The sequence below is a fragment of the Lampris incognitus genome, chromosome 1 (assembly GCF_029633865.1).
Source record: "Lampris incognitus isolate fLamInc1 chromosome 1, fLamInc1.hap2, whole genome shotgun sequence".
NCBI classification, from domain to species: domain Eukaryota; kingdom Metazoa; phylum Chordata; class Actinopteri; order Lampriformes; family Lampridae; genus Lampris; species Lampris incognitus.
Genome location: NC_079211.1, coordinates 10,219,004 through 10,231,912, shown reverse-complemented (window position 1 = coordinate 10,231,912; position 12,909 = coordinate 10,219,004). Strand labels below are relative to the sequence as shown.

Genomic DNA, 12,909 nt, shown 5'->3' with positions numbered 1-12,909 from the left:
TTCTCACATCCAAATACACACACACACACACACACACACACTTCTCACATCCACATAGACTTCTCGCATCCAAATACACACACACACACACACTTCTCACATCCACATACACTTCTCGCATCCAAATACACACACACACACACTTCTCACATCCAAATACACACACACACACACACACACACTTCTCACATCCACATACACTTCTCGCATCCAAATACACACACACACACACACACTTCTCACATCCAAATACACACACACACTTCTCACATCCAAATACACACACACACACACACACACACACATACATTCTCACATCCACATACACACACACTTCTCACATCCAAATACACACACAAACTTCACTTCTCACGTCCAAATACACACACACACACACACACACACACACACACACTTCTCACATCCACATACACTTCTCGCATCCAAATACACACACACACACACTTCTCACATCCAAATACACACACACTTCTCACATCCAAATACACACACACACACATTCTCACATCCACATACACACACACTTCTCACATCCAAATACACACACACACTTCACTTCTCACGTCCAAATACACACACACACACACACACACACACACACACACACTTCTCACATCCACATACACTTCTCGCATCCAAATACACACACACACACACACACACTTCTCACATCCAAATACACACACACACTTCTCACATCCAAATACACACACACACACACACACACACACATACATTCTCACATCCACATACACACACACTTCTCACATCCAAATACACACACAAACTTCACTTCTCACGTCCAAATACACACACACACACACACACACACACACACACACACACACACACACACACACACACACTTCTCACATCCACATACACTTCTCGCATCCAAATACACACACACACACACACACACACTTCTCACATCCAAATACACACACACACTTCTCACATCCAAATACACACACACATTCTCACATCCACATACACACACACTTCTCACATCCAAATACACACACACACTTCACTTCTCACGTCCAAATACACACACACACACACACACACACACACACACACACACACACACACACACACACACACACACACACTTCTCACATCCAAATACACACACACTTCTCACATCCAAATACACACACACACACACACACTTCTCACATCCAAATGCACACACAAACACAAACACACACACACACACACACACACAAACTAGACACACACAAACCATTGCATTAATCAAACAGGAGATGGGGTGTGACCAGTGTTTGAGTCTTTAACTAGTGTAGCTTGTCACTTCACACACACACACAAACACACACACACACACACACACACAGCATAACGTGTGCATCGGCTCACAGCCACTGTGTTGATCAAATAAGAATTGTAAACCGTATGAATGCTCAGAGCGACTGACTGACTGCCACTCAGTCGTCTTGCAGCGGAAGACAGGCCACCCCCCCACACACACACACAACACACACACACACACACACACACACACACACACACACACACACACACACACACACACACACACACACACAGCCTGACGGAGAACCTAGACATTTCCAGTCATGACATATGTGTGAACGTTAAGGTTGTGTCAGACGTTGACGCCAGTGAACAGAATCTTCTAGAACCATCTAGAAGATTTTAGAACCTTCTCCAGTCTGTCAGACCAGCAGCAGCTGAGCCCAGCCAGCCAGTCAGGCATCCTGGTGGTGTCTCACCCTGGTACTGTACTGTGTGTGTGATGGTTATGATGTCACATGTACCGCTCTCCCTCTCCTTACTCTCTCTGCTCTCTCTCTACTCTACTCTCCCTCTCTCTCTCTCTACTCTACTCTCTCTCTCTCTCTCTGCTCTACCTCTCTCTCTCTCTACTCTACTCTATCTCTCCCTCTGCTCTCTCTACTCTACCTCTCTCTCTCTGCTCTCTCTACTCTACTCTATCTCTCTCTCTGCTCTCTCTACTCTACCTCTACCTCGCTCTCTGCTCTACTCTACCTCTCTGCTCTCTCTACTCTACCTCTACACTCTATCTCTCTCTCTCTCTGCTCTCTCTACTCTACCTCTACCTCTCTCTCTGCTCTACTCTATCTCTCTCTCTACTCTACCTCTCTCTCTCTGCTCTACTCTACCTCTCTCTCTGCTCTACCTCTACCTCTCTCTCTCTCTCTCTACTCTACCTCTCTCTCTCTCTGCTCTCTCTACTCTATCTCTCTCTCTGCTCTCTCTACTCTACTCTACCTCTTTCTCTCTCCCTCCCTCTCTCTGTCTCACTACAAATATATACAGGATATACTGTGAATTTGTTAAGCGTAACTTAATAATACGGCATGTATGCATGTAGAATTACTAGCTTCATTCAAATGCTATGGGATAATACTATGTGATACTACTATGTGATAAAAATATGTGATACTATGTGATAATGCTATGTGATAATACTATGTGATACTATGTGATACTACTATGTGATAATACTATGTGATACTACTATGTGATAATACTATGTGATACTACTATGTGATACTACTATGTGATACTATGTGATAAAAATATGTGATACTATGTGATACTACTATGTGATAATACTATGTGATACTACTATGTGATACTACTATGTGATACTATGTGATAATAATATGTGATACTATGTGATAATACTATGTGATACTACTATGTGATACTACTATGTGATAATACTATGTGATAATAATATGTGATACTACTATGTGATACTACTATGTGTGCTTCATTCTGCTTTCCTGAGCCAACAGACAGACAGATAGATAGTTCTTCATGTGAGAATAGAGGAGTGTGGTGGGGGTTGTGGTGGTGTTGGTGGAGAAGTGAGGGATGAGAGGCAGAAGGAGACAACAGGAGAGGAGGTATGTTGAGAAACAGCTCTGTCCCGGCTAGTTGCTACACACTCCCTCGCTCTAATTGCAGGGGATGTCGAGCTTCAGCCCTGTAAAATATGCACATATTGTGTGTGTGTGTGTGTGTGTGTGTGGGTGTGGGTGTGTGTGTACAGTATGCATGGCAGAGGAATTTATGCAGCGGTGCACAATTACTCTGGAATACATTTACCCAATCAGAGCAGTGCTCTCTCTCTCACTCTCTCTCTCTCTCTCTCGCCCACTCTCTCTCTCGCTCTCCCGCCCTTACTCGCTCTGTCTCTGGTTTGTTTGGTTAGCTTTTATTAGCCATGTAATATGAGCTAATGAGTGGAAGCCTTGTACATGGTGAGAAGACATGCCTTGTCTAGTCAGGTTTGTATTTGTGTGTGGGTGTGTGTGTGTGTGTGAGATTTCTATTCTCAGAAGCTTACAGGCTGTTATTATCTCGTGGGATCAAATGCAGCACTCAACCCCCGACTCCTCTTCCTCCTCCTCTCCTCTCATCTCTGTTCACCTCTCTCTGTCTCTCTCCCCTGCTTCTGTTCATTCACTTTATTCATTTGAGGTTCCTTTTTTTTTTTTTTTTTAATTTCCCGGGAGGACAAAATGAAGGCCGGAGATATTTCAGCTACATTCTTTTCAACCTTCTCCTCCTCCCTTTTCTCCTTTTCCCCTCCTCACGTCTCCTTCTCCTCTACATCTCTCTCGAGCCGCCCCTCCTCTCCGCTCCCTCGCTTGCTCTTCACAACCCGGCCCTCCTCCCCTCACTTGAAGATACACACAAAAACAACACACAACGACGAGTACATCTCTGGTTGTGAGGTTTGTTCTTTGAGTGAATTGTGTTGTTTAAAGTGGCGGTAAATCTAAACTGACGCCACACACGACAACAAAACAGACAGTTTGTGAGTCCATAAGCGGTGCCCCGAGTGTGTCGGCGTCACACAACATCTCCTTCAGCAGACACACTAGGAGCTTAACAAAGTGATGTCACTGAATATTTAGTATTTTTACACACACAAAACTGGGTTCAAAAAGGTGGAAATATGCACAAACACACACACACACACACACACACACTGAGCCAGACAATCTCTAACGACTGTCAGTCGCGTTTTAAATCTTTTTTGCCACACACTTGTGCACACACACACACATCTCTAACAAACACATACACACACACACGTTTCTCAAAAAAAAAAACACACACACACACACACATCTCTCCCCCCACACACAACATTTCACCACAGCTAGCATCAGTTTACATCACTGATATTACTCCTTCAGATTCTGAGTTCACGACTTTGCAATGAGGCAAAGAAATCTGTTAAACACAAACAGGAAATGGATCTGTTAAACACAAACAGGAAATGAATCTGTTAAACACAAACAGGAAATGGATCTGTTAAACACAAACAGGAAATGAATCTGTTAAACACAAACAGGAAATGAATCTGTTAAACACAAACAGGAAATGGATCTGTTAAACACAAACAGGAAATGAATCTGTTAAAACACAAACAGGAAATGAATCTGTTAAACACAAACAGGAAATGAATCTGTTAAACACAAACAGGAAATGAATCTGTTAAAACACAAACAGGAAATGAATCTGTTAAAACACAAACAGGAAATGAATCTGTTAAAACACAAACAGGAAATGAATTGTTAAACACAAACAGGAAATTAATCTGTTAAAACACAAACAGGAAATGAATCTGTTAAACACAAACAGGAAATAGATCTGTTAAAACACAAAAAGGAAATAAATCTGTTAAAACACAAACAGGAAACCGATCTGTTAAACACAAACAGGAAACAGATCTGTTAAACACAAACAGGAAATAGATCTGTTAAACACAAAACAAACAGGAAAGTGTAAGTGATGTAAGTGGATCTTTTTTGGGCCCTGAGACTCCGGTGTCAGAAAATTAATTTGTATGAAATAGATTCTATTAATATTCTATTCTCCTCTTTATTTGACCCTGTCTCAGTTGGAGTGGAGAGAAAGCTCTGGGTTCATTGCAGCGGGCGGGGGGGGGGTGTCTCGGTAAATAGAGACCGACCGCGGGCTCAATTCCTACATACCTACGTGCCCAGTAGCAAGGCACTTCACCACTATTGTACCTCACGTGGGCTGTGAGAGTTAGACTGATAATGTGTGGAGAGACAGGTGAAGAGTCCAGGCTCAGTACTGTACTTCTTACACAGAGGACCAGAGTGATGAAGCTACTCTGCTTTACACATACACACACACACACACACACACACACACACACACACACACACACAAATGCACACACTGAAAACAATACATAACAGCATGCATTAATGTCGTACACACACACACACACACACTGAAAACAATACATAACAGCATGCATTAATGTCGTACACACACACACACACACTGAAAACAATACATAACAGCATGCATTAATGTCGTACACACACACACACACACACACACACTGAAAACAATACATAACAGCATGCATTAATGTCGTACACACACACACACACACACACTGAAAACAATACATAACAGCATGCATTAATGTCGTACACACACACACACACACACACACACACACACACACACACACACACACACACACTGAAAACAATACATAACAGCATGCATTAATGTCGTACGCACACACGCACACACACACACACATGCATGCCCAGACACACATGCATGCAGACACTCATGCTGAAAACAATACATAACAGCATGCATTAATGTTACACACACACACACACACACACTCATGCTGAAAACAATACATAACAATATGCATTAATGTTGCGCACACACGCACGCACGCACGCACGCACATGCACACATACACACACACATGCATGCACATACACATGCATGCACGCACGCACACACACTCACACAGGTCGTCCATCAGAACCAGCGCTGCCTGTCAGGGTGTGTGTGTCTGTGTGCGGGAGCCTCTCAGTCGCAGGACTAATCTGTTGGTAATTGCAGCATGACTACAAACAGCCACTCAGCACCGAGCCAACGCTTCCCTGGTTCAGCCGGGCTAATTAGGAATGACACACACTATTAAGGTGCAACAAATGGATATCAGTCACCGAGCGCTGCCCCAGTCCCACACACAGACCCGCCACTACCACCACACCCGCTGTACAGCGCAGAGAGTCTGGACCGCAAGGCCACAAGCAGGTCCTGGACGCCAAACCCGCTGAACTGATCTCGATCACAACACAATCGCACAACGTGAGTTCGCCTCGTTTTCTAAATGACTGATTTGAATTTTCCATTTTGTGGCACAAATTCCTTCACATTCAGGTTCTGACCCCTCCCTCAGCTGCCGAGGGTGAGCGGGGTGTGGGCTTGCTGGCCCTGCTGAGGGGCTCTGGGGAGCATGAGACGGTGCAGAATAGATGTAGGGTGTGGGGGGGGGGGGCGGAGCGCCGCAGCTGGTCTCTCACCAGTCAGCTGTTTCCTGCAGCCCAACGCACATTTTTTACCCACACCTTACATGTCAGGCTTCCTCCGTCACTATGACACACACCTGCCCCAGAACGGCAACACACACACACACACACACACACACGTCTAAATCTAAACACACACTCGCGTGCACACGCGCACACACACACACACACACACATATTCTTACACATGAAAAGGACCATAAACACACACAAATACACAGACAAGTAAGCACAGTTGCACATGCACACATGCAAACACACACACTTTGGTGCACACACTTTTAGACAGGCACAATCATACCCATGCACAAACATGCAAACATGCACAGGCTTTGACAACACACACACACACACACACACACACACACACGCACGCCTAAATCTAAATACACACAGTAATAAATACACACACTCACACACACACACACACACAAACACACACACGCATTCTTACAAATGAAGAGGACCATAAACACACACAAATAGACAAATAAGCACAATCGCACATGCACACCACACACTTGGGTACACACACATGCACACACTTTTAGACAGGCAAGCATGTACACAATCATATCCATGCACAAACATGCCGACATGCACAGGCTTTGACAACACACACACACACACACACACACACACACACACACACACACACACAAGGTGGCGTGCTCGGAGAGAGCACGTTCGTTTATTCACTGGCCCGCCTGTGACGGGGTTCGGACAGACCCGCTAACTGCCCGCCTGTGACGGGGTTCGGACAGACCCGCTAACTGCCCGCCTGTGACGGGGGTCGCACACCTGTGACGGGGGTCGGACAGACCCGCTAACTGTTTACACGCCTGCAGAGGGGGGCACGTGGCCCCGCGCGGCCCTGTTCCTCATTAGCCCGCTCTGACACTCACCAGAACCAGACCACGACTTAGAGCCGGGTGTCCACGGTATATTTACACAAGTCAACTCCGCTTCCACGTTGCCGCCGCGCGGCGGCAACGTGTTAGAGAGACTTCACAGCACCGAGACCGCTGCAGGATCGGCGGCAGCTGGAGAGAGCAGTGTGTATTTTTAATTACCTCACACTTTGAGTTTGGAAGCGTTTCTTTTGGCATACTAGGAGGGGTTGACGGGGTGGTGGCGGTGGGATGTGTGTGTCTGTGTGTGTCTGTGTGTGTGTGTGTGTGTGTGTGGGGGGGGGGTGTTGACACAAAGTGCGTTTTCTTTTCTTGGCGGGAGGGAAATAGGAAGTAGAATGGCAGAGTGCCGCCCGCTCCGTCCTCCACCAGCACCATGAGTTACTGTCCTGTGATGAAAACTTCCCGCTCCGTCATGTGGGATACATCAACGCCACTCCTTCCAAATATGTCGAAGTACAAATGGGCCTTTTTTTAAATTCCTCCTACAACAGCCCCCCCCCACCACCCCCACCCCCCACACACACACTCCTGCAAGCCAACGGGGAGCGCTCTCCCCAGGTCTGAAGCTGGTGACTGGTGATGATTGAGTCTGTGACGGATGTCCGCGTGGACGGGTAGTCCCTGGTCAGTTATCACTCACCTCTCTCTTTCCCCTTAACCCCCCCCCCCCCACACACACACACACCCTATCCCCTATGCCCTCTACCCTCCTCACGATGAGCCTGGGAACCTGTTGTCTGCTGACTCCACCCACTCTTCCTCATGCTCTCGAATCCCCCAAGACACAGATGGGTTGAGGGGTGGAGTTGGGGGGGGGGGGGTAATTCAGTGTGCAGAGTTGATTTGGTGTCAGGGAGGGTCGGGGGAAATCTGTTCACACACACACACACACACACACACACACACACACACGGTCCTTCTGGACTATCAGTAAAGTGTCAGGATATGTGGTGGTAATCCTTCCTGTGTGAGACGTCTGACGGAGGTTTTTCAGGAAGTGCAAATTTACGTCGATCCAGCAAAGACTCAAATTAAAGTCTCTGTAAAACACACATTAACTTTTTATACACACACACACACACACACCACACACACACACACGCTCAGTTCTTCCATACAAACACATTATATATATATATATATATATATATATATTTAGACATATCAATATATATATGTATATTTATACACACACACGCACGCACAAACAGTTGCGCTACAAACACACACCATGAACTGTGTTCACATACACACACCCTAACATATATTTCATACACATGCATTACACAGAGCGCACACATATATGCACAAATATAGATGTTATATACAACTGTTCACACACACACACACACATACTCACTCTCTCTCTCTTATATATATATATATATATATATATATACACACACACACACACACACACACAAACATATGCAGAAACAGTTGCGCTACAAACACACACCGTGAACTGTGTTCCCATTCACACACCCTAACATATATATCATACACATGCATTATACAGAGCGCACACATTTATGCACAAATATAGATGTTATCTACAACTGTTCACACACACACACACACACACACACACACACACACACGAAATGTGATTTGTCAGGTTTTCAGATCGTATCACATCCAGCCGTACTGGAAACTCAGAAGTGCAATTCCCACACGAATCAATGCCTCCATCCCTGCTGGAATGTCCTTTAGCAAGGCATTGTCTTCTCTTCTGCTCCCGACACACAAAGTACATGCTTGCTCGCTCGCTCACTCTCTCTCTCTTCCTCTCTCTCTCTCACACACACACACACACACACACACACACCCCACGCTAAACAAAGAACCAGTGGTATGGGAATGGGAATGGGAACGGCTGAACAGCGTGTTGGGAATCTCGGCCAACACCTTAACGAGCTGTCCGGCAGAATGAAATGAAGTGTCACCAGACTGCAGATGTTTCGCCTAACAAACCCACTCTCACCGCAAACTGCCAGAGCTGACGTTCACATACTGGACACTTGCAATAATGAGCAAATACTGGTTATTAATATTCTGGACCTTTCTGCCTCTTTCCACAGATATCTGACCCCCCCCCTCCCTTTTTTTTCTTTTTTAAAGTTAACATGCTCCCCAGGATTCAAACCATCCACCACAAACCTCACACACACACGCTTCCCCTGCACTCCTCATGTAGGGATTTTTAAATTGTGCAGATGTGAATTTATTAATTTATCATCTTAACATTCTCATTTTCAAGCAGCAAATCGAGGGGTGGGATGGCGGGGCAACCGACTGACAAGATGAAGCACATGGATCTGTTCTCTCTGAGAGACCGCGAGCTGCTGGGGGTTCTGCAGCTCTGTCCAGATATGTGTGTCTTGTGAAATTAGCAAGAGTTGTGAAACGTGTGCGGACCGGATGAAACGTGAACTCTGTCTTATTAATCCGCTGCAGACCGGGACGGTTTAAAGACACGGCTCTCATTCGGACGCTACGTGCCACGCCGAAAACCCTCTTTCATGCCCCAACGTCAGGCCGTAAATACCAACACGTGCCCTTTATGTTCAATAGCTCGTGGTGGTGTCATGAATATTCATATTAAAAAGGGCATCATGTAAACAATCATGAATATTCATATAAAAGAGGCATCACGTAAACCACGGCTGGTTGCGGAGGCGGCACAGGTGGTTTAAGCGTGTTTCATTTAACGAGGCTGTGACTTTTCTCTTTTTTTCTTTTCTTTATTTATTCGAACAAGTTGTATTTATCTTTATGAGCATTAATTATTATATTATATTAATGACTTCTATGTTAAAGAAAAAAAAAAAAAAAACAACAAAACTGCTGTCGTTATAATAACGACCCTGCAGACTTTGAACGCGCTCGTTACGGAGTCCGTCCGCAACGAGCGCGAGCGCGCGCGCAGGAGCCGTTTCCCGCTGCGGGAGCGAATTAGCGGACACCGCGCGCGTATTAACATACGGACTTTTTTAATCTGTTGCACCGCAAACTGAAGAAACTCCGGTTTTGTCCTTAACCCCTCTCTAACCCCCCCCCCACCCCCCTCTCCCTCTCTCTCAAACGAAAGGTTGCGACACAAGTTGAAACGATGTAGCAAGAGACGCGCGACGCATCGGGCTACTTTGTAACACTTCAGAGTATCAGCGTGACCCCCCCCCCGGTCCTTTGAAATTCGAACGCGACCACGCGCCTCACCGCGGGCCCGCTACAGGCGGCGGACGGTCGCCGTGAGGTCGGTCCGGCGCTACCCCGCACCGCCGTTTAACCTGTTACGCCGAGCCCGCGCGGAATTTAACAACCCTTTTACTCAGCCGCGCGCGCTCCGAGATCATCATTTGCGCCATGTTTACGTATTTAATTATTCTATGACACGTACACACCACCCAAGACTGGCGTTATCCGGCTATATTAAGGGTCACAAATAAGGGAAATTAATTTATGCCAATTTCAGATTAAATATTCAACTATTTTTTTTTCGCCGCTGACGAGGATTATATTATAACCGACAGCTGTACACAATGACTGACCCCATCCAGACGGAGAAGTGTGCTCCTTATTCACAGCCCTCTATTGTATTTCTTTATTCGCGGGCTCGCGTGATTTCTGCGGTCCGACTTCGCGCTTTTGCAGCCCGGTCATAGTGACACTTCATCCCACCTGTTCGACGTCTAGCCCGGGGACGATTTAGACGCAAAGCCTTCCCGCCAAAGCTTTCCAAAGTTTCGAGTTTGTTCGTGGAGTTCTCGGGGAATCGGTCACACAGAGAGAGCGGATGAATTCACTCCCTCCGAGAATAACTCGGGACATCCTCCACAAACTTTGTCAGAATTATTACAACTCTCTCTGATCAGGGGACGCCATGCAGGGTTGGTTTGTTTGTTTGTTTGTTTGTTTTTTTACGTGTTGTCTGCCTGCGACGCGCACGGCCTCTGCACAGAGGAGGAAGAGGAGGAGGAGGAGGAGAAACACGCCCGCTCCACGTGTGGACTTTAACCAGCGCTTTTCCCGCTGCGATCTCTCGTCTCGGCAGCGGCGGTCTGCGGGTCAACCGGCGGGTTCCGTCTCCGCGCGCACCGGACAGGCTGCAGCCCCGCACCTCTGACCCCGCTCGACTGTTTAACCCGCAACACGCACACGCACACACACACACACGTTTACCCCCCCCCCCGGTGTGCGCGTGCGCGCACGCGCGCACCGGGGTGATCGGATTTGTACAAATGATGTGGTCCGCGGCGGGCAGAAGAGCAACATCACCGTGACGTCGAAACTCAGTTCGCAGCCGCAGCCTGGACGCTTGGATTCTAACTGACACAAACGTTGCGCTGGAAAACCTGGAAGACAGCAACCACCCCAACCCACCGCAACCCACCGCAACGCAACGCAAATAAAATAAAATAAATCGGTGCAGATTTGTTGTGTGGAGTCGGTGTGCGACCGCGGCGTCGCCGTCCTGCAAGAGCGCACGTCTCTAAAATTGGCGCGTGTGTGTGTTGTGTGTGTGTGTTATGTGTGTGTGTGTGTGTGTTTACCTCTGGGCGGCCGTGTTGGCGTCCAAAATCCCCGCGCTCTGCATCCATGAGCGGACGGGCGTCATGCCGCTGGTGAGCGGCTCCTCTTTCATGGCCAGGGCTCCCCGCGGGAGGCTGTCCTGGATGGAGAACATGAAAGCAGCCTTCTGGGAGCGAGCGAGCGAGCGAGCGCGCGCTCTCTTCAGCAAACCGCGCGGAAATAATCCTCCCGCGCCGAGCCGAGCCGAGCCGAGCCACTCAAACACGGCAAGGCCACCTGGATTAACGGCCAGGCAAAAGTGAAAGAGGGGGGGGGGGACGCCGCTTCCCCAAAGTCCAACAAGGGGGGAGGGGGGAGGGGGGGGGAGAGAGAGAGAGAGAGACGGGGGGTGGGGGGGGGACGCGATAGCGGTCCTTATCCAAAAGCCGAGCGCCGCGTATCCCTCTGGGTGTTCCGCGTGATTTTAAATTCCAGCCCCGGTTCGGCTCGCTCGGGCTTTGCGCCGGTCTCTCAAGTTAAAAGAGGGTGGAGAGGAGGGCGAGCGGCGCGACAGCGAAAAGCATCTCAAAGGAGGAGAGGAGAAGAAGAAGAGGAAGAAGAAGAAGAAGAAGAAGGGGGGAGAAAAAAAAAATCAACCGGGATCGAGGAGACCTTTACGTCGGGAGGACGGAGAGGGGAGGACGCCGAGCCGGATCAGAAGGAGGCGAGCACACGCGCGCGGGATCGCGAAATGAAAAGTGGGATAAAACAAGTGGCTGCTTCAAAAAGGAGTAAAATGAAATGATTAGCAAACAAGAGGGAGGGACGGACCAGGGAAGGCTTGCGCTCCCGGGGGGAAAGGGGGATTGGGTAGCGAGAAATCTCATTCCCTCCCCTCCCCGACTCCTTTATGCCTCCCTCCGTCCCAGCGGAGCGCACCTTCTCCCGGGCTCCGACGCTCCGGCGCTCTCGGGGGGGACCGGCGTGGACCTGGTGTGGGCGGGGACAACTCCAAATAAGGGGGGGACGATTTAAATAACAATCGCCGATCT

General features: G+C 47.8%; 1 protein-coding gene across 1 annotated transcript in view; it reads right to left on the bottom strand.

Moving 5' to 3' along the window:
* LOC130116298 (transcription factor COE3-like) overlaps positions 1–12,676 on the bottom strand; it is a 103,663-nt gene extending 90,987 nt beyond the window's left edge. Inside the window, 1 exon segment of the mRNA XM_056284252.1 lies at positions 11,899–12,676. Coding sequence (XP_056140227.1) covers positions 11,899–12,032 — 134 coding nt within the window. The 5' untranslated portion in view covers positions 12,033–12,676.
* Positions 12,677–12,909: the final 233 nt, after the last annotated feature.